General features: G+C 39.8%; 1 protein-coding gene across 3 annotated transcripts; it reads right to left on the bottom strand.

Moving 5' to 3' along the window:
• Positions 1-241: 241 nt before the first annotated feature.
• On the bottom strand, positions 242-22,091 carry tbc1d8b (TBC1 domain family member 8B). Of its 3 annotated transcripts, none has more exons than XM_044042680.1 (20): positions 21,971-22,091; positions 15,458-15,568; positions 15,077-15,195; positions 13,242-13,467; positions 11,016-11,256; positions 9,881-10,088; positions 9,611-9,778; positions 9,358-9,519; positions 8,742-8,892; positions 8,370-8,584; positions 7,376-7,493; positions 6,997-7,282; positions 6,773-6,902; positions 6,588-6,686; positions 6,435-6,503; positions 6,111-6,351; positions 5,300-5,365; positions 3,624-3,716; positions 2,772-2,917; positions 242-1,331 (listed from the first exon to the last, which is right to left on the bottom strand). In XM_044042680.1, exons 1-20 carry the CDS (start codon positions 22,023-22,025, stop codon positions 915-917), a joined length of 3,321 nt encoding a protein of 1,106 aa, XP_043898615.1. In that variant the 5' UTR covers positions 22,026-22,091; the 3' UTR covers positions 242-914. The 3 variants fall into 3 exon arrangements, with proteins under 3 accessions (XP_043898615.1, XP_043898614.1, XP_043898616.1); XM_044042679.1 differs by lacking the exon at positions 21,971-22,091 and adding an exon at positions 20,973-21,257; XM_044042681.1 differs by lacking the exons at positions 3,624-3,716; positions 21,971-22,091 and adding an exon at positions 20,973-21,256.
• Positions 22,092-22,863: the final 772 nt, after the last annotated feature.

The raw sequence follows: 22,863 nt of genomic DNA, 5'->3' as shown, positions 1-22,863 counted from the left end.
CAAAGTGTTTTACATTTAGCAACTTTAATTTTTCAATGCTGACCTGTGTCCCTAGTGACATATTTGTACTGACCAATGAGGAACCGTGAGCAACCAAAAAAATTGGATTACAATTTTTTTTTTTTATAAATGCAATCATTGTTTTTTATATATGTAATATATTATGAAGTCACGGTAACTGATCATCCCTATTTAAGACCAACTCTTGATAACTATCCTTAGAGATGCTAGACATGACGCACTGCAGAAAAACCCAACACTGCAGCATTTTTACAGCGTCTACAACAAATGGCAGTGAGCATATGTTTAGTCAGTGTTGGGATTATGAAAGGGATGGAACATTTTTTATCTCCCCAGTAAGAAGTCCCCCGGCCTCCAAACATTTGAGAACCCCTGATCTACAGGCTACACTCAGCAGGAGACACTGCAGTCACAGGACACATTAGCATTTACAGGACGTTTTACTTGACAGCAGTGAACACTGATCTTAAAGATAAAATATATCAATACATCCAGGGGGAAATGCTCCTGTGTCACTGCGTCCCAGTCAATAGTTGTGGTGCGTGACATCACAGACAGCTGAGTGGGCATGATGACACACTGGTCTGTCATGTTTTCAGAATACAAAATGATAATATTCGTCCATCGCTGCATGAAGGGACAAAATATTAGACTACATTTATATCATATCAATAATCAGAGGCTACATAAGAGAACGAAAATCGTCAGCGAGGCTGAAAATGCATAATTAAATCTGAGGAACAGCAGCCTGAAATGTGTCTGTGCACACACACACGCCCACGATCTGGAATTGTGATGTATGCACCAGTCGCCTTGCTGACACCCTTTGCCCTATATCCAAGAGAAATAAATGACTAGGTTTGGATCAGAAGCAAAGTATCCCTAGCATCCGTTCACTTATTGACTTTGAGCTTCAGCTGGGCGACCTTAACTTGTCCTAATTTGGTCTGAAAGTCGAAAGGCCTTTCAAAAAAGCTGACTATGGCCGGCTCGTTAAGCAGAGAAGCCAGGACCTGCTCAAACGAAAACGACCACTCCACCTCCACCGCTTCCTGACTGTTGTGGGAGCTGGGGGAGTCGGTGCTCTCTGGGGTGCTAGAGGCTTCTTCGGTTGAAGATTCTTCCGTGGCAGAGGCGCTAGTAGGTTTTGCAGATTCTGGTGGGCTGCTGGGCCCTTGCAGCCTCCGCCCCACCTCCTCCATCCTCAGGAGAAGGCTGGTCACATGAGCCACAGCTCGGTAAAGAGATTCCTCCTCTGGATCGCCATGAAATATGTTGTAGAGGGTCTTAGAGAACTGAATGAACTGAGTCTGAGAAAGAAGAACAAGCACATGTAGCTTACCATCTCATCATATCATACTGAGAATGTGAAGCTTTAAAGGGATAGTGCAGTCTTTTTTGAAGTGTAGTTATATGAGCTACTAGACAAAATCGATGATTGTGCTGTAAGAGCTTTTGAAAACTTGTCTGCCAGATGAGACACAAGGAAAAACAGATTTCAGCAACTTCAGCAAAGACTCACTTAATGAACCAGGTAAGTCTATAATACATAAATAATATGTTTACTGCTTTATCTTGCTGTAATGGTGCTTTTCCACCAGCGTGACTCACCTCGCCTCAGCACAGCAGTTATTTTGCTTTTCCACTAGCGATAGTACCTGATAGTAAAACACTTTATTTCTGACTAAAACTACTCTTCCATACCTAAGACCATAGAGAAAATCAGTGTTTTTAACTCACAGGTAAACAGGAGCTACTTGTCCACTGCTCTCTCATTTGGTAGGTTTGTGTCACTTAGATGAAACTAAATTATTAAAGCCCACATAGACCGGAAGCTCCAATTAACGCTGCGTTTGTGTGTGTATCTGCGTCATTACCTCGTTTATGAAACCCTAAAGTTTCAGAACAAACAGTTCAGCCACTGCTGAGAAAATAGTGTTGTATTGTTTTCCTGGGCTCTGCGAAGCGGATCGACACTTCCTTAATTTGATGTCGTCATCAGAAATCCTCACCACTCCTCTCACCACCGTAGCGCCTCCCGGTGCGGGCACTAGTCCGGGCACATCCGGTTGCACATGTACATTCAACCGCAGAAGAAGAAGAACTACTTTCGTTGTAGCTGCTGAGATGCAGAGCATCCACCATGCCAGAGGGGGAGCTGTGTATCTGACCTATCTATTACGTCACTTCCAGGTACCTGGCCAATCACAGGACAGTGGGAAAGCTCTCGTTGGCTGGCCAATCACAACACAGTCCACATTCTGGGGGTGTGGTTTTGGTCTGAAACAGCGCGGCTCGTTTGCAGCGATTAGGAGGTTTTTAATCATGGAAACAAGTTAATATATGTAAGTAGACCTCCATAACTAACATATATGTGTGATACAAGCATTCTATGTCACCTTTAAGTTTTTTAACTTAACTAAACTTACTGATGGAGGCAGCAGTGGATCAAATCCTTCTGTGGTACAAACTCTGTGATTTCTTATTTCTATGGACTTTGGTGCAGGGGAGAGAGCAGTATACCAGTCAGAACAGGCTGCCTAACACTAGAATAAAGCAGTAAAATTATAAACTGGCATAGCTTTTCACTGAGAGTGAGCGTTCATACCTCAAGCGGGTGCCAGGTATGGACCCGCTTGAGGTATGAACGCTCATACAACAGCACTTCAAAAAACCTGAACTATTCCTTTAATCTTTTTGGCCCCTTCAGGAACAAAAACAGTCAGTAAAAACAACATGGACAACATTACCTGATTGATACGGGGTAGGTCCTTGATGGTTTCCTCTTTTTTCAGGATCTCATGCTGCCATTGTTTTAGGTAGGCCTGCAGGTCAACTTTTCCCCTACCTCTTTCTGGGCTTTTACGTATCACCCCATCTTCTGGAAGATCGAATGCTGAAAATGTATAAGCAGCAGGTGAACACTCTGCCTAGAACAAGCCATGCATTTTTTTTTAAAGCTCAAGTCCGTAATTTGTTGAAACACTTTTTTATTTTCATTTAGTTGGATTATTCTAAAAAGTAAAAAGATCACAGTCTGCACTTCAGACACTGGACTTTTTCCTTTCTTTTAAGCTCATGTTTATCTCAGTAATATGATGCTTAAGTTGCCTGTACAGTGCTACGTATGGTTAGTCGGGCTTGTTTCATCATCTCTGTGATTTAAATGTAGGATTAGCCAACTAATTACCTCCACCAAGGATGTCATGTTTTCATCAGCATGGGTTTATCTGCAAATTTGTCCTTCTGTTAGCAGCTCACTGTCTACTTACTTTTTAAGACATCTAACTCTAAAATCATAAATCTCTGTCAGTGCATTTTAACAAAATTTAATCAAACACTCCACTATTTGGTGGCAATTTAACTTTAACATGGTTCAGTCTCTTTCAACAAATGCAGATGTGTATGTCTTAGTGACGTCTTAACAAAGCAGGATGAATTGTGTCATGTTTTCTTTTTAGGGGAATGGGGGGGGGATTTCTACAAATAACATAAAATGAGAGTTTCAAAAACTAATTACAGACTCAGACTTTGAGGCATGAATGAGTAGCGGAAAAGTGAAATTTGAGTTTAAAGGGAAAAGAAAGATTAAAGAGGCTAACCGGTGAGTCTACTCAAGTGAGAAGAATCTTCAGTCGCTGGAACAAAGTTCTGGATTCTTTGCTCCTTTAAAGGCAAAGGACTGCCTGTAAAAGCTAGAGAACACAGATGTGAAAGACAAAGAGACAGAGTGATAGAGGAAGGAATTAAAGGCCCCATTCAGATCTGGCATGAACATCGGTTGTGGTGGAAAGGTTTGTGAATTGATAAAAAATAATATATGAATCTGTGCAATGGAAACAGTTACAGTGAATAAAAGAGGAAATGTTGAAAAATACCAATTACTGCTCTTTTTAAGGTGTCATCACATTGCACCTTAATCTTGTCATAATCCATCAGAGGTTGACACAGATTATGGTGCCACCTGCTTATCTTGGAGAACAAACTCCCAATATTTGCTTTTTCAGCAGTTGAAGGAAACACATAATTGCGCTCTTACTTACTTACTACAAATCTTTGAAAATTCAGAGAAAATGTGTGATATATATTTTAATGAAAACCTAGCTTATGTGTATGTATGACGCCAGTGACAGGTAGTTGGGAGGAGCTGAGATAACCAAAGCTTTATGAGATACATGTCAGTGTAATCCCATCTACCAGTGCTGCAATAGATTGTATAATTGTGATTTCACGCCATGATTATTTGAGAAGTGATGCACTGCTGTTCTCCAACCCCCACAACTTAAAGTGTGTGTGTGTGTGTGTGTGTGTGTGTGTGTGTGTGTGTGTGTGTGTGTGTTTGTGTGTGTGTGTGTGTGTCTGTGTCAGTGTGTATGCCTGGCTAGCCTCACAAGCCAGCAGTGTCATTTTATCTGCCTGACAGCTAGTGTAGAATTAGCAGCACAGTCTGATGACACCATTGCTGTTGTATATCTGACAGTCATGTCATGTTGATGACATTCAGCTTCTGATCATGACAAACCTGCCTGATTCAAGTGATTTTTCTATACCGCTAGCAACAAATTAAAATTTCCATCTAAACGTATAACTTTTTAAAAGTGTGGTTAGTGACACGCACTGTAAGTCAGACAACACTGCAGCCTTTAGCAGAGCTTTGCTGTTACGTTGAAGAGGAACAAAATGTCTCTAAAACCAATCAATGCACAGTTGAGTAAGTATTCCTTCCTCTCTGATTGAACTTTAGGCTAATGTAATGTGTTTTTGCACTCGACACCACATGAGTTAATTTCATGATCATTTGTCCTCCTCCCACAATCAGGTCCCGACATGGACTCCCTCCAAGATCATGAGAGGTAGGGCTGTCCTACTGTGAAATCAGTTCTCAGTCTCTGATTTCTTTTCAGCCTCTTCTTCAAACTTTGGTTTAGAAAGAGGAAAAACCCACAATGCACAGCACAATGAAGCCAAAATGTTATGGGCAACAGACATGAAAAATGGACAAGATCATTTATTTATTCTTTTATATATATATATATATATATATATATATATATATATATATTTGTATATATATATATACATATGTATATATATATATATACATACATATATATAAAGAAAGCTAAAGAGACTAATTTTTACCTTATGAGACTGTAAAGAAACCTGTGCCAAAACATATTTAGTACACTTGAACTTTTGAATCATCACAGTTGACCACAGACAGATGAGACTCTAAATCCCTCCCATGAAAAATGCTGCTACATTGTTAGTCACTCACCTGGAGGCAGGTGCAGCTTGAAGAGAAACTTCAGTTTATTTGTGAAAGATCCACAGTACAATGTGTCTGTGGAAGAAGAAATGCACAGTTAGTGGAAATGATTAAGTTAAAGGGATAGGTTTCCTGAAGTGAGGTACTGACACAATGATCAGCTCTGACCACACTATGTGTGCGCCCCCTGAACCAAGAATCAGCTTGAGACAAGAAGGCTTACTCTCACTGAAAACGTGGCTGCAGGCAGGGACAGAATCATAAACTGATTTTAGCCATTCAACAAAAGGCTCACCTAATTAAATCTATTCCAATATATCTGTAAGAACCTAGACAAAACTGAGGTTTGTGCTGCTTTGTAAACCTCTCACTACACACTGTGTAGTGGTTAGCACTGCTGCCTTACAGCATAAAGACTCAGCTTTGCGACCCGGTCCAGCTGAGAGCCTTTCTGTGTGGAGTTGGTATGTTCTCCCGTGAGTTTTCTCCGGGCTCTCCGGTTTCCTCCCACAATCCAAAAACATGCAGAAGTTAATCAGACACTTTAAATTAAGTGTAGGTTCTCAATCCACAGCCGCCTCCATCAGTAACGTGGGATTTTGTGACCAGTGTTTGAAATAATTTAGCGAGTTTTACCTCAGTGACACAAACTTGCCAAACGAGGCAGCAGTAGACCAGCAACGTTTTTTGTGTCCCTACTGGCAGCCACGTAGTCAATGCTGTGACCATCACAGTGCAGTCAGCACTGACTATAATGTCAGTACTTCAAGCAACCCCACTTAAAAATACTTTTAACAACTGCAACAGAGGAGAGACCTACCAAGGGCAAAGCAGAACTCTTTAAAGTTGATGAGGCCATCCTGGTTTTCGTCTATCAGGCGGAAGACCCACAGGGAGAGTGTGCTCTTGGTGGTGCAGAAACCCCAGGGCTCCAGGAGAGAGAAGAGCACACTGAACTGCTGGAAACCTAACTGGTACTGCTCTAGATATGCCAGGCTGGGGTCATGATGAAGAAGAGCTGGACTCTGCATGGTCCAGTAGCAGCAGAGGAAATGTTGCCTCTGACCAAAAGAGCGAGAGAGAAGAACCTGTCTAGTTTCCATCACGACCACTGAATGACACTGAAGCATTTTTGGTGACTCACTTTGAACAAATTATAGAGCTCATCGAGGTGTGAAGCGCTGAATCTGACTTCTTGGGACACCACTCGAATCTGAAAAAAGATTTTTCATTTGTCCTTAAAAGCCATCATGACAATGTAATAACTACACTTACTCTAAAATCAACAGACACTTACAACATTTTGTTTGGTTGTATCTTCTAGTGTTTGGATCACATAGAGTTTGTTCCTCTTGCGTGAGCTCTCGACTTCCTCTGCACTGATGTTTCCATATTTCTGTAAATAAGCAAAACTAATTAAATAATCCATCACATCATCATCATCAACATCGCTGAGTATGACACTGAAATAGCAGCCAGTACCTCATAGGCCTCTCGGATCAGTTCACTGATATCTACTTTCATGCGTGATGCTTTATCATTATTGCCCACTGATGCCTGCTGCACTGTTGGAGGCAGTGGACTGTCTTTGTTTGTCACACTGTCAAAGAATCTGAAGAAACAGCATAAGAGACAGAGAGAGATGAATTCCCAGAGTAATAATGTTTGAATGTCATCAGTCACCTCTTGATTTAATTCACACAGACTTGTTAAGGATAGTGACAGCCTCTGCGTCATCATGGCAGCTGATCAGGGCCTCCATGTTGTAGTCGAGCACAGCCAGGCCAAGCTGCAGAATGGCTTTTATGCCATCGTAGAAGAAACAGTCAACCACGTTCACGGCACTCTCTATGGGCAGGACACTGATGAAGAGAGTGAGAAACCAGGACAGGGACACGGAGGAGAAGAAACTCAGGTCTGTCATGTGCTCCACCAGCTGGGGCAGGTTTTCTCGAATCAGATCTTCAAAAACAGCCTGGTCAACCAGAGCACCTAACAGAAAGATGAGCAAGTTCATTTCTGAAATAATTAAACAACAAATAATCAACAGAAACTCATAATGACAATTATTGTTTCCCCCCTCACCAATGATTCTACGGTTAAAGTAATCTGGCAACATCCGTTCACAAACAGCTACCAGGAGCCAGAAAGCCTCCTCTTCTTTAGCATAGAGCAGGAGAACTGAGGTGAGAATATTCATGGCCTGAAGATAAGAAAACAATTTTTAAAACACTATTTCAGATTACCTGAAAAGAGGAGAGAACATTTTTAATGGTTTTCTATTGGTTTAGAAAACCACCCCCTGAAGTCCCCTGTTATATTTGTTACACAGTAAACATGTTGTACACAAAATACCGTTTATCGATAGACAGTTTTTGTGTGCTCAAAATAACATGCAGAGGTTGTTATTGACAGCTATTGCTAACAATGGCTATCCCGAGAAATGTTTGCGTCCATGTTCTTTTCCAACTTCTCCCTGAAACATGGTGAACTCAGAGGTGAGAGCACGCCCTCCTCTGATTTCAGAGTTCCTATGTAAATGGAACGCAGCAATATAACCCAGCACCATGGTGGTGGAGGTGATGGTGTTGATGTGCTGGTCCTGGACACAGGTCAGAGCAACCAGTGCAAGGAGCTCATGGAGCGAGTGGTGGAGGCTGCCCCAACCCACGGATGGAGATGAGTGTGCAAGGTTACCTCTAGCAACAGCTGGCACTGCAAACTGCATGAGGTGAGACCAAAATATACACTGCCAATGTGTTTTATTAACAGTGAAGTCAAACAGATTCAGCAGGACTTAACCAAAATGTCCTTTGGAACATGCACTCACAAAGAACAACTTTTGCTGTAGTTGCTCATATTATTAATTAAGTATTTACATCTATTTTGTTTCAAAAATAATATTTTCAAATTGCATTTAATCAAACTAATCCACATAAATCTGTCAAAACATTCAAATTTAATAAATAGTGTTAAATGTTTAAAAACTTCAGTGTGTAAACTGCTCACTCTTTGCAGCCAGCACTGAAAATGTGTGATACACCCACACTTAAAAACAAACCTGCAGTAGTCAAAATACCTGGCAATAACCGATTTTCGGGTTCCTGTAGGCGTAAGCAGTAAGGACTCTGCGTAGAGCAGAGATTCCTGTGTCGCTCTGAAAGGCTGGGTGCTCTGGCAGCGAGCGGTGCAAGTCTCTTTCGATCTCATCTGTTGCCAGAGTGCTTGTGCCCAGAGACTGTTCAACCATCTCAGTGTAATAGCCAGGGTGAGTGGCCATGTCATTCACAGCTCCTGCAGAGGCAGTCCAAAAACAGATGCTACAGTGATCAGAAACGTCATTATTTATGTTAGGTGAGCAACTGAATGCACATTTTCAGTGATATACAGCTTTCTTAGCAAATCACTGACGTGGCATATCATTTACATGACATGAAGAGATGAATGTTACCTGAAAACAGCATCCACAGCTCTCCTCTCAGGGCCTCAGGAACGCCACGAACGATCAAGTCCCGCGTCTTCCTGGTGAAGAACATACTTGTGCCACGTCCATATTCAGAGAAGTGGATGTTCCACGACTGTTCCTTCATCTTTTCTTTGAGCTGTCAAACACACAGATGGTACACATCACCCACAATTTTGATTGAACATCCACCTGCACAGCCCAATTCAGACAGTATAAAGACGACACTGCTGTATCTAAAAAAGGGATGTATCAGTTTCATTACCATCATAAAACCTCCAGAGAGGAGAGGCATATCATAACAAATTCTGCAATTAATGTTGTTTTGATCACTTGGCAGCCATAAAAAAACATAAAAATAAACAAGCTCAGGGTAACAAAAAAACAGTACCCATTGCATTGTTGTTAGTAGTTAGGGTTGCAACAATTCAGCTACTAAACGAATAATTTTGGTTCGTGGACAAACAATACATTTGAAAACATTATCATTTCAAGGTTTGAAACACGTGAACATTTTTCAACATTTTCTGACCTTTTATAAACCAGACAACTATTTAATTTGCTGTATCAAGTTGATGAATTTGAACACAAATGTGGTAATTACCATCTTGGGGTCGAGGTTTTCAACATCCTGAGGGTGGAAAACAGTCATCAGAGCCTCGGTGCTCACAGCCTTGCTGCTGTCTTTCTGTCCCACCATCAGAGTTACATCTTCTGGATTGTCCTCAAAATGGTTGATGAGTGACTGACATTCCCCTCGTATAACCTTGGAGATTAAAAAAACACTTTTCACTGTCAGAAAGTACTAAGATCTACAGAAGGAACAGCAAAGATCTATAACTGTTAAAACCTGTTACCTCTGAGGAGACAGAGTGCTGAGGGCTGGCACTGATGCCACACCTGCTACGAATTGAGTTGGCGAGCCTCTGGTAGTCCCGCACCTCAGAGAAGCGCAGCGCCCTCTTGCCACGCACACACACAGTTAAGGATCTGCTGCTGGAGTCTGGCTTCTCAACACTAACAACCTGGAAGATGGCAATATTAGCATACCACCCCGTCACTGCTCTTCATCAGTAAACAATCAATGTGCTACTTGATGATCTAGTAAAACTGTCCTCTGACTTTACCTCTCTCATTGGGATAATGATATGGCATTGGCTTCCATCCTGACTGGCAAAACACAGGTAGTTCTCAGACAGACAAATCTTGCCAAGTGTGTTAAAGTGGCTGAAGGGCACCCACAAGAAGCTCTCATGCACCTCTAACAGGTTTTCCTCTTTTGGAAGCCTGAAAAATGTCCGGAACTGTGCACTCTTTCCATAAGCCTCCAGACCTCTGTGGAGGACAGATGACCGGAAATAATGTCATGAAACAACACAGTCGAACACCCCCACACACACTGCCATCGCCGCTCCCTGATACACCACAAACATGTACAGTGTACAATATGTACAGCATCTATGCTGTTTCTGTGTGTGTGTTTTATAAAGTGTGCACACACTTGTCATTTTTAGAAAGGCACTGAAAAGGGCAGGAGTGAGCAATGAGCATGGTGAAGAAAACAGTGCTGCGATGACTAATATTGCCTATAACAGTGCCACAGGACACTCACATCCAGATTAACCCAGACATTATTTAAATAATGTATTTTTATTATTTAAGTCTGTATTTCATAATTTTTCTGTATACTTTTGAATGTGACTTACTTGAATGTCAAATTACATGTAATTACTGTATTTATTTACTATGTAATTATTATATTAATTTTAGTGTATATTCTGGATTACCATTTTTTTAAATTAATTAATTTATTTTTATTTATTTTATTTCGAGTGTTTCCTCAACTCTGAGTCTCTTGTTTTATTTGTTTTATGGGTTGGTGGGTAGATGGTGTGGTGGGCTTCCTTTTTTCATTTGAAGCCATTAGAGTTACATTATTTTATATAAAGTCTGGTGCATTACTATATCATCATCATTATTATTATTATTATTAATATTATTATTATTATTATTATTATCATTATTATATATCCAAGCACATTTAAGCATTTGTTTTTAAATTACAAACCATGATTTTAAAACTTCAATATCAAATAAAAATTGGGAAAATATCTTAACTTCTTGTCAAATTAAACAACAACAGTAAATTGCTTTTCATTAAACTGAAACCAGTGTTGTCTCCAGGCAGAAAAAACTTCTTCCAGTGAGTAGCCAGTAGCCAGAGCAAAATGGATGATGCAAAGCAGAAATGAAAGACAGTACCTCTTGGTGATTTGCAGAGGGTCAGAGAGTGCTGGCTCTTTCTGGTATGCCTCTTTATCAAAAAGGCGCTTGATAGAATAGTCAGCCAGCTGTTCCATGATAAGGAAGGTTTCATTGAGATGCAGCAGCATGGAGAAGTAGTGATCCTCTCCATGAGCCAACACGTGGATACTCTCAGTCAGAATAACGTTAGAGGTCTTCTCCAGCTTCCAGATCTCATCCCAAGAGATGACCAGTCTCACTGCAGAGTGGAAATGATAGTGAAGTTGTATGAGGCACTGACACAGAGTTTGTGATGAACCCCTGCACTAAAACCAGCTTGAGACATGGATGCTTGCTTTTAGGGCTGCAACTAACAATTATTTTCATAATCGATTTATCTATTGATTATTTTCATGATTAATCGAGTAATCTAGTGATATAATAAAGCTTTTATATATATGCATTTAATAAAGTATGTCACAGGTTAATTTATCACCACTCTGTTGGTCATAGTTATGGCGCTATTCAAACAGTAGAAGGAGGAAGTATGTTGCTGTCCCAATTGCAATGAAAATACTTGGCGAGTATGTATTTGAGTCATACTTCCCAAGTACATACAGTACTTCCCAAGTATGCAAGTACATACTTGTATTGTGAAACGGCCTCTAACAGTAACAGCCTCTAACAGCAGCAGTAATCCGGTACGATTAAATATACTGATGCAGGTAGATGAGCAGGGCTTCTCCATTTTGCACACAGAGTACATAACGGAGTTAGCCATGTATAAATGAAAAAAGAATCCCCTCAGAGCATCTGGGCTTTATCTCCAACCTCGACACAGTACTCAATGCCCCTCGCTATTTGGGTGCTGACAGCCCAATGAAGAGCTACTGACTGAAGGCCTTGGAGCGTGTCTGTGACCATGTCTGTGTAATTCTTTGCATCGTTGATGTTTGCCAAGACATCCTGCTGCAGTGTTTTAGTGGCCAGATTTTGCTGTCATGGCTGGGACCTCATTAAAGTCAAGGCATTGCAACTATAGTATATTATATTATAGATATGTATATAGATTAATATTCATGCTTCAAAGAATAAATCAATTGAAAATATTTAGTGAGATCTCGTCGAACATCTGATAACGGATGCATCAGATGAGCTGATCTTTTTAGTCAACTGGGGCGAAGGGGGGCGAGAAGAGAGAGAATGTCGTGGGGAGTTTATAATCTGCACTGTATGCAACCAAATTTAATTTTTTTTAATTTTCCAGCATTTAATAGGTGCTGTTCCACCATGTACTCATATCTTGTTGTGTTTCAAACTGATCTTGGACAGACTCTAAGCGGAAATAGACAGGCGCCTGCTGGTCTGCATGCGTCATGGCAAACGTCCGTGTTTCAGTCGCTTTGTTTTGGTGATAAAAGTCTTTCGGTCAGAAACTCAAAATGCCTTTGTTGGCAATTTTAGGCCGATAAGTTTCGGTTCACAAATTTTTGGTGCGTCTCTAAGTTGTTGTTTTTCAAAATTAAATACTATGATGGATGGACTATGTGTCATTATCATTTACAAAATGACCACTGAGCCCACTGAGACATGCTCATGTTTTTTCCAACTTCTTAACTGGAATATGGTGAACTCAGGGGACACAACTACCAGAGAGTTGGAAACTTCCGTAAAACTTCCAATGTAAGTGGAACATTATTAGCCATTTGACAAAACACTTGTCTCCTAAAATCTACACTAGTTTTACTACAGCATTTTCTAAATAGAAACTTCAATTGGTAAACAGCTCACTCTTCTTTTTCATGTCACTGTGGATTTCAAACATGAAAGTCACAGAATAACACAATAACTTGCTTATGGCTCAACGTAACGTGATGTAAAATGACATGATTTTCTATGGACTTTGGTGCAGGTACAGATTCTGTGGTGTAGCGAGCCTTTTGTTTAATGGCTAAAATCAGTTTTTTCTTTTTTACCCCACTGGCATTAATTGTGTTAATGTTAAGTGACAGCTGTCTTATGCTGTTTCTCATCACAGAAAGTGAGTACAATATAATATAATTTCATAGATCTATCAAAAGCGTTTGAAATGTTACTGTTATCTCAACATGGCAGTAACACTGACATTCTGCTGCAAAAAGCCAGAGCAACCAATGCAGTATCTACACATACATCTACAGTATTGTCACCAGTCAATATGGTCAAGAAAAGTGGTAACTGAGTTTATGCTAACAAAAGTCTTACCCTCAGATCCCAGCAGGAATGAATAGAAGCACAAGAAATTAGTGCTGAGGTAGAGCCAGCCCTGGCATGGCACTTTGCCTCTCCAATAGCTGCAGGAGTAATATGTGACCAGTTTTTCCTCCGGTGGCAGCTCAAACCATTTCTCAAACCTCAGATGTGCTTCTCGGAACTTCTCAGGATCGTCCTCCAGCACCAGACACATCTTCCCTTCCTCAGCAATCAGACCCTAACACATGAAATATAGAGACAGTTTCATCTGTTTATGCAAAATAATTTAACTACTCGATAATGTCAATTTGCACATCTTTAAAACTCTAGCTGAAGTGGCGCTGGTGATTCCAGTCTCAAGTGTAGCAGCAGAGTATAGTTTCAGCCTTTAGAACAACATTAAGACGTCGGAGAAGTCGTCCGTCCGAGACAAAAACACAGAATTTAATGACAAATCCACTTTGCAGCAGTCTTTCTCTCCCTTGATGTGTTTGTTTACACTGAAGCGAGTACAGAGTTTGAGTCCCTGCAGAACAGGAGGAAGGTTTGAGTTCATTCAGGGCAGGAGGTCACCTGACTTTAGTTTAATTTTTTTGTAAATAGTTTCCTCACATTCTAATTGTGATTGTCTGATTCTGTTTCTTTGCATCGTTCATATTTGTTGTGTTTTAGTGGCCTCTCTCTTCAAGCTGTAAATATTATTGTGGTCCGGGTGTTTTTGAAAATTAAATACTATTAGATAGACTATATATCATTATCATTTAAAAAAAAATCTAAATTAAACAGGACAGGATTTTTAAAACCCGCTAAAAGTCCAGCATCACTGGAACACACCATTAGGACAGGGGATTTATCCAACCCATAATGATCATCTTTAATATTAACATCACAGTGATCACAGACATTTGATTATCAATTTTAGAACATCATTTTATGACCAAAATTAAATAATGATTACATTATAAATATCTAATTTCAGGACACAGGAAATAATATGGCCCCCAGCCCATTTAGGCAATAAAGTTCTGAGGGGCTTGTGTTCCTTGAGGGAAAGAAAAGGAAGTGAGCGTATGCTATCAGTGTTTGTTCACCTATGGGAGTAACACGACTGCACATGCTCTATGGACTGCACAACCAAGAAATATCCGTATGAACGAACCTAACTTCATAGGAATGAACGGCTCCAAAAGGGCACATTATAACGAGAAAACTATCTTATCTCGAAATAACGTGATAGTTTCTCGTTATAATGAGAAAATATCTTATCTCGTTATAATGTGATAGTTTCTCGTTATAGCGAGATAGTTTCTCGTTATAACGTAATACTATAACATGTACTTCCTTGTTCTACTGTTTGAATGGTGGGTGGCGCCAAACGCTTAAGCCTCATTACTGCCACCAATAGAGTGTTGAACAATGTCGCTGCCAATTAATATGTCATATCTCAAAGCACAAACCATATTTAGGAATTCTAAATGACTAATTTCTCGCCTTAAATGATATTAAAACTGCATTCCAGGACACAGAAAAATATTTATTTCAGGTTTATATTTGTTTTCTCTGCCCCTATGTCCCCGGTGAAATGCATTCTGGGATACAGGGCTTTCCCAAGTACACACAAGTCACCACTCGATGCAAAACGGGTGGAGCCAGGTATGAGAACCGTACTCGCTGCTCACATACTTGTGAATTGGAACAGTACTTGGACTGAGGCTGATGGCGTTTTGCAAGTACGGGAGTACGCAAATACAGAGAAGTACAGAGAAGTATGCATATTGAGAAACGGCCAATGAAACCCATTACTGGGGGGGCCCTCAGTTAAATATGGATGTCCTTTGGAGACTTACTCTAATCTTGCCCTGTACAAAGCTGGTGATGTCTTCGCTGGAGTCAAAAACAGAGAGTGTCCTCATGATGTTCTGTTGTAGCCAATCCCAGTGCTGAACAATCTCTTCTTTTGTGACACCTGACCAAAAAACATCAAGGGTTAGAAAAATCAGACAAATACAAATAAGTAAAATAAATAATTGATAAACTGGAACATTCATTTATTTTTAAAGAAACACTGTTCATGTTACCATATATTTAGAATTTAAAATTTAGGCTTCATTATGCATTATGACAGATTTAGATAGACTTTGCTACAATGACAGACATTGAATTGATGAGATTCAACATGGCCTATGGCAATGTTTGCCAGAATAAGATGTGGAACTGTAGGGACGTACCGCATGCTATCGACCAGTACACCTGGGAGTCAGGTGTGTGATGTAGAATACGATAGGGAGCAACTTTAGATGTGGAGTCCAAGACTGTATCTAGTGTTCCCACCAGTAGGCCTGTAACATACATGCACATTGTTATTTTTAACTAATCCTGCAACACATGACCTACACATGTGACAGAATCAGAAAATCAGAAAAACAAATTTCAGATTCATATACGATACTCAAGAAATTAAAGGGGAAGTATGCAGGATTTTTTTTGTTGTTATTGATCAATAATTCCAAAGTAACCTTTAAGTGTAATTGGTTTTGGGCAGTATAGTGGTTCATACCAAAAGCCACTATACTATAACCACCAAATCATGATAGGACACACCACTTGACTAAAGTGGATGTGTATCACTTCTGATGCCGCGACGGAGACGCTTGCAACGTATACACATTCAGGCCCAGAGTGATCACTCGCACACACACGCTCAGCTACACATCTCTCTTACTCTCTCACTCATTCATGCTCATGCATAAAAAATACCATTTATACTGTGTAGAAAAATACTGTGATATACATTTTTGGCCATACCGCCCAACACTAAGTATAATATAAATGAAGTGATCTCAGAAAGAAGGACACTTGTACTCCTCCTGCAGGCTCTGCAGCCTCACAACTACATATGTCAGATCACAGGAGGAATTGGTCAATCAAACGGCTGTTCTACTTCACCAACTCTGCACACAATTCCCTTTAGTAGCTCCTGCATCCCCATGAGCTAAAAATACTGATTATCTCTATGGACTTTAGTGCAGGGAGCCAGGGGGCGCACACAACTCACATAGCCCTATGTGTCAGTACCTCACACAACCATACTTACAAAAAATAAATCAAACATTATTTAACAAATAACAAATCTAATAAAGTTTCACTAAAGGCTTAATTCTCTGACCACTTGACTTTTTTGTTTTGGATCAGTGACTTATATATTCATTCACAATTTCCTTTGTCTGGTGGAATAAGCACACGAATTTTCAAAAGCACAACTCAATCAAGAAATGTCAAGCACTTTCATACTGAATAAGAAGGCTGGTATATGGCAATCGTCGTTTGGATCGGTGTTTGTATAAACAGTCGACCGGAGCATGACTTCCACTGATTGGTATTTTAGTTTATTTTACAGTATTATAACACATTTGATTCCTTATTTAGGGCCTGGGTACAGATTGGTACAAGGCCCTATTGTATCTGCTAGGGCTGCACGATATTAGGAAATAATGTAATGTACAATAATATCGCTGCATATGGTGATGACGATGTCAATTGCGATAAAGAGATACAAATAAAAGCATTTGTTTTGTTATGTATTGATATTCAGTAAACAATAGATGAAGATGAATAATGACTATAATAAACAGCCAAAAACAAACTGGATTAAAAAAAAATAAATAAAGGACGTCCCCACAGGCGTGGTGTGTGTTTCGAGTGTTAGCCGGTTCATGGAGGACGAGCGACAGATCGTTCATATACGCAGATATTTCAGCTTGGTTTTTACGTTTTGAGAACAAGACTCAGACAAGCGTTACTCCAAATCAATGGTGGCGGAAACATTGAGCATGTTGATATTAATGATAAATGTGAAAGTTTAGGAGCGAGGCCACTCATTGTGCCACCTACTGGCAACAGTCATACTGACAGTTGAAATGAATGCTCTCTAAATCTATGTTGAAGTCATATAACTAAAATAAGCTAAATCTGTTACGCTTACACCTTCTCTCTGACATGTCCTCCATGAATAATTAACAAGGTCGCTGCTGCACTGCATCAGCATTATACTGGGATGCCTCCTGATTCTGAACAAGGATCAGATCTCCACATCATCATGCTTTACTGGTGAGCTGCTAAATACGTGAAGGCTTCGAAGACATCTGGCACAATTCACAAAATGTATGTTTTCGTCAGTGTAGAGCAACAACAAAGGACAGAAATAAGCTCATAAAAGACCTAAACAGGAGGGGGCTTCAAGTGTAGCATGCTATGTACCATCAGGTACCATTTAAACTCCACTATCATTAAACCAGCCAGACAGGGCAGTGGTCCTTATGTCTTGAGCTAGAACACCATTCATTATCTGCAATTATCTGTAAGTTACCTAAAGGCTGTCACAGTGTGCCATACGGTTAGAAACAGTGAAACTACACAATCACTGGTGGTTTGAAAAGTGCTCTTTTGTACCATCAGATCACAGTGATTTTCAAAGCACTCAACTCAATCAAGAAATGTCAAGCACTTGGAATAACACAACAGGCTGTCTCAATTAGAATTTCACTGGGGGTTCAGCTGAAACTGGGGACCTAAGGGTACACTCACTAGCTATGTTTAAATGGACACAAGTAATCAGAATTAAAGCCTGATCAGAGTAAAAATATGTCATATAAACATGCCAATACGAAAACTCAGATCCAATACAGCCCATTTGGAAACAAATTTCAGAGAAAGCGGCCTGATATATGTCAATCGGAGCATGAGTTCCTGGTTTGGTGTCATCACGTGATCCATGTAAACGTGATGTATTTTCATTCCAAAAAAGAATAGTGAACAGACACGTAAGTCACAGACGTGGATGAGGAGAAAAATTAGACAGATAATGGGGGGATCAGACACATGTGGAAGCGGAGGTGAAGCTGCTTCTGCTTCTACTTCCCGGAGAATAAGACAACACTGTGCATATGAAAATAATAAAAAAATTAAATAATAACATTATTTTTACATTAAATAAGAACATAACCATCAAACACAAAGAAGTTAAGAGAACAATAAGACAAATTAAACAAAATGAAAGGTAAAAGTTAAAATGAAATCAAATGGACAAGGTCAACACAGTAGGTGGAGGTTAAAAATTAAGACAAGAATTTAAAATGCAAAATGCTGAAAAAGATGGCTGAGGTGATAGTGGGGGGATGTTATGATGGGTAAGCTAGTCTGAAAAGGTACATTTTTAGTTGGGATTTGAAGGTAGACATTGATGATATTTTCATCATCATTTTTTTCTTGTGTCCCTGCTGGCAGCCATATTTTCCCCCAAACTATTTTTTGGCTGATCCAGGGGCACACAGAGCTCACTCACATTGTGCCATGTTGAACTATCCCATTAAAGTTAATTCCCTTTGAGCATATATGTGTATTACTTCATATGGCTTAAGTGTAACATTATAGGTTAGTTATGGGCCCTTATGTGATATTTGTCTTAAACCTCCAGCATGTAACTGCTGTCACCAAAGCACTGCTAGTGTCTCCACCCCCCAGACTGACTCTCTGCCGAATAGAGATGTCTGAAAAGATGACTCGAACTCCATATGTTCTCTTTCAGAATTTGTTTCAGTATCTCACTACATCACTTATATTACAGAGAAGGGATAATTCCTTAACCTAAAGTTCAATGTCATCTTGCTTTACTAGCATAGCCGTTATGCTTCCACCTTCTGTCCATCAGTCATGATGTAAATGCACCACTCTGTGTCTCCACAGACATGCAAACTAAACACCGCTGTACTGAGAAGCCCAGCGACAATGGTTTAAATGTAATGGATATTTATTTAACCATATTAATATATATATATGTTAAGTTACACACACTACATCTTTGACTATGGAAACAGAAATACAATATAGATATACAAAGAGTCATACATCTAAAATTAAGGTATTAAAATGCAATTTTTTCTCTGGGACACTGTACTGTGAATATGTGAAGAAATACTACAGCTTATAAGACAAAAAATCAATATGGTCCCGACATTTTCAAGAATTCAAGAATCCAAATTACTTTATTTCCCTGAGGTGGAATTTGTATTGACATACACTCAGTACATAAACCTCTTTTTTAGGTATTATAGTGTGTGTACCTAATAAAGTGACCCCCATGCGGTCCTCTGCTGCTGCAGCCCATCTGTGTGTTGACATGCGCGTTCAGCCATGGTTTTCTTCATACCTTGACCTGTGTTTCAGTTATTAAGTTCTTTTAAAACCAGTCTGGTGGTTTGATGATGAAAATAATAATTAACCCTAAATGTATACAATCACAGAAAGAAAGCCAGGGAAACTCCGGAAACATTTTTAAAGTTTTCATAAAGCAAAAAGAGCAAACTGCAAGTGCAAGATTTCCTTGGTATCTTCGGTTCAGCAATCAACTGCAAATCCCACACTACCCCAGTCACCCACGATGTCCCTCAAGGCTTGGTGCTTGGCCCCCTCCTCTTCATCCTTTACATGTTACCCCTTGGACACATCATACGACCGTGGACTCCATTTTTACTGCTACGCTGATGGTACTCAACTGTACATCGCCACGAAATCCATCAACCCAGTCATTCTCTCCACCATCACAAACTGTTTGACTGACATCAAAATCTGGATGGACAATTACCTCCTAAAACTCAACAGCAACAAAACAGAACTCATCACCGGACCAAAAGCTCTCCTACCCTCTGCCCATCGATAGTGATAATGTCACTCCCTCCCCCTCGGTGTGTAATCTTGGTATCATAATTGACTCCATCCTCTCCTTTAAATTCCACATCAGCATCATCAACAGGACATCATTCTTCCACCTTCGGAACATTGCCAGTCTCCACAATTCCCTTTCTCACCCCACTGCAAAAATAACACATCCAGAACTCTGACTCACTACAGACTTTCAAAACACAAATCAAGACACACTTGTTCAAATTGGCATTCCCATAACATTCGTTACCTGTATTAATTTATTACTCAAAGTGTCTTTGAGTGACCTGAAAAGCGCTATAAAAATCTGATGTATTATCATTACATTATCACCATTGTTTACCCTAAGCAGTGTAAAAGTCATCTACATGAAGGTGACATTTTGAGATTTTACCACTCTGGGACCCATTTTCAAAAAATAGCATATCAGTGCTCCCAAAAATGCCATCTCTGTGTGGATAAAACACTGACACTGGTACAAAAAAGGATTCACCCACAGTGTCAGGCCTCTACCCCTCGACATGTCCTACTTAGGTGCCCCATCAGGAGACCATGGTCCTTCTGCTATAGCTCTGCTCTGGTTTAATGCTGGGCCCCTCCAGGTTCCTTTTTCCTGGGGCCCTCAAAGACCATTGACACTCCTCTGGTGGTGGACACAGAGCGTCCTCTCCCACGTGACCTCCATGTCAACTCTGAGCTGTGACAAACCAAACAAACCAGATAAAACAACACAAACACACACACACACAGTGCACACAACTGCTGTGTTCACCACAGACTAACCAGATGTTCACTGTGCAGACTGACTCCAGGCAGGCTTGTACCTGTTGCAGTGAGAATATTCTTTATATAATTCTATGCGAGTGGTCTGCAGCACCCGCCCTATCCACATACACACATAGAGAGACATACAGACAAGCAGCATGTTAGCTAAGCTAATGTACAACCGGTTAATTACTTAGGGGTTGTTTTTTAAATGTAGTTTAAATGTGTGAGCAGCTGTCAGCTAACGGTTAATATCGTTACCTGTCAAACCGCCGCCACCTTCCCCGTACCCTCGTCTCCTTTGCAGTACGAAATACTCATTATCCTTCTCGGTGAGCCATAATTTGAAGGCGTTTTTCAGTAGAATCTCTTCAGGTTTGAGCCACATGTTTATAATGTCATGGAGTTATGTATCAAATCCACCTGACATGTCACGGTCAACGGTAACGTAGCCCCCACATTAGACCAGTGGACGTTTGTTTGTGTCCGAGTCCTCCTTACACCCTCCCTTCCTTCCCACGTCGACAAGAAACGATGCCAAAGGCGCAGGGCATCCTGGGATTGTAGTTTTTCTGATGAGAAGGAGGAACTACAGAAATTACAATGGCTTCGGTTGTTTGAGGTAGCTAGGTAGGTAGGTAAACTTAGTATATTGTGTCAACAGTATTAAGTATTAAGTCAGTTTGATATTCAACATTCATTTGATATTCAAAATAAAAAACTATTATGCACTTCTGTAGCTTGTTTTTGATTAATATATTTTTTATGATTTTTTTTATGACTTTTTGCTTAAATCTATTATGCTTCCTTATCTTATGACCTAGAGATGTCAAACCACTTGTGCAACATAAAGACTAATATCCCTCATGTATCGTAAGGCTTCTTTATAAATAATATATTTTTTATGATTTTTTTCTAAACTTAAATCTATTATGCTTCCTTTTTTTACCTGGAGATGTCAAACCACTTGTGCAACGTAAAGACTAATATCCCTCATGTATCGCAAGGCATCTTTTTGAATAATATATTTTTTTATGATTTTTTGCTAAACTTAAATCTATTATGCTTCCTTATTTTTTGTCTTAGTCTTTACGTTGCACACATGGTTTGACATCTCAAGGTCAAAAAATAAAGAAGCATAATAGATTTAAGTTTAGCAAAAAAATCATAAAAGAGTGCTAACCACTACACAAACCATCTTGAAATTCAAAATTAGAGCATGTTGTTAAAGCCTGTAAAGTTGAATTAATCAGTTTTACCATGGTTTTTAATTGCAGCGCAAGAAAAATCTTCGTCAATAGAGTAGCTTCTCATGGTGTAATCAATACATAAAGTCCCTTGGGAGACTTCTGCTCATGTCAAGTGCTGGGTGGAGTTGAAGGTCAGTGTTCTGTGTAGGTCAATAAAATTTTACAAAACTAAGAAAAGAGTTTCTAAGTGTATCACGATTTAGGCAACATCATACTGTGATGATGAAACAGGAAAGGGTCTTGCCCGAATGGTGCAACAAATTTGAACATGTGATGTAATAATATAATTAAAGGAGGTTATGTTTTCATGGCCATGGGTTCATCTGTAAGTTTGTCCTTCTGTTAGCAACTTGTCTACCATTTTTGACGGATCAATCTGAATTTTTTGTGATGAGTATAGGTGATAAACCAAGTTCTATACGTGGTTGTCACAAAAATGATCAAACTGTTAAGAAATCCCTATCTCTTATATTGGGTAAAACTGTAAAACATCACAAAAATGTTAACAGAATTGAATGAAATCTGGTATGTGTATAAAATGGGATAGGATATTGCTTACAGAGCAGTAGCAGTAGCAGCTTTTGACTGGTTCAACAGTGTGCCTGGACCAAATAACTATGGCATTCATGCGGTTGAGGAAGGGGCCAGGCGTAATACTCTACTGCTCCCTTGAGGTAAAAAGGCGTGTTGTCTTCTCACTTCGTTGACGTTAAAATGCGTCTTACAAAAACAGTAGTTGCTGATTTTGCTTACATTTAAGTAAGAGTACCAGTTGAGTTTTACTATATCTGTTTCAGTTAATGACCGTGTTTGATATACATATGAAAATAACAAGCACCTTTTCGGTGTAACTGGTTAATCATTCACCTGATTATAATCCTACAAAACCCCTGACTCTGTGT

Source organism: Solea senegalensis, linkage group LG13 (assembly GCF_019176455.1).
Source record: "Solea senegalensis isolate Sse05_10M linkage group LG13, IFAPA_SoseM_1, whole genome shotgun sequence".
NCBI classification, from domain to species: Eukaryota; Metazoa; Chordata; class Actinopteri; order Pleuronectiformes; family Soleidae; genus Solea; species Solea senegalensis.
The sequence above is the reverse complement of the archived record's forward strand: the minus strand, read 5'-3'. Positions and strand labels throughout refer to the sequence as shown.

Excerpts from the sequence above, each read along its gene's own strand:
- tbc1d8b (XM_044042679.1), bottom strand. The coding sequence starts at position 21,099 with ATGTGGCTCAAACCTGAAGAGATTCTACTGAAAAACGCCTTCAAATTA. Across the intron at positions 11,257-13,241 it reads ATTCCTGCTGGGATCTGAGG|TGAGACTGGTCATCTCTTGG; the intron begins GTAAGACTTTTG and ends TCCACTCTGCAG. Across the intron at positions 5,366-6,110 it reads AGAGTTCTGCTTTGCCCTTG|ACACATTGTACTGTGGATCT; the intron begins GTAGGTCTCTCC and ends CTTCTTCCACAG.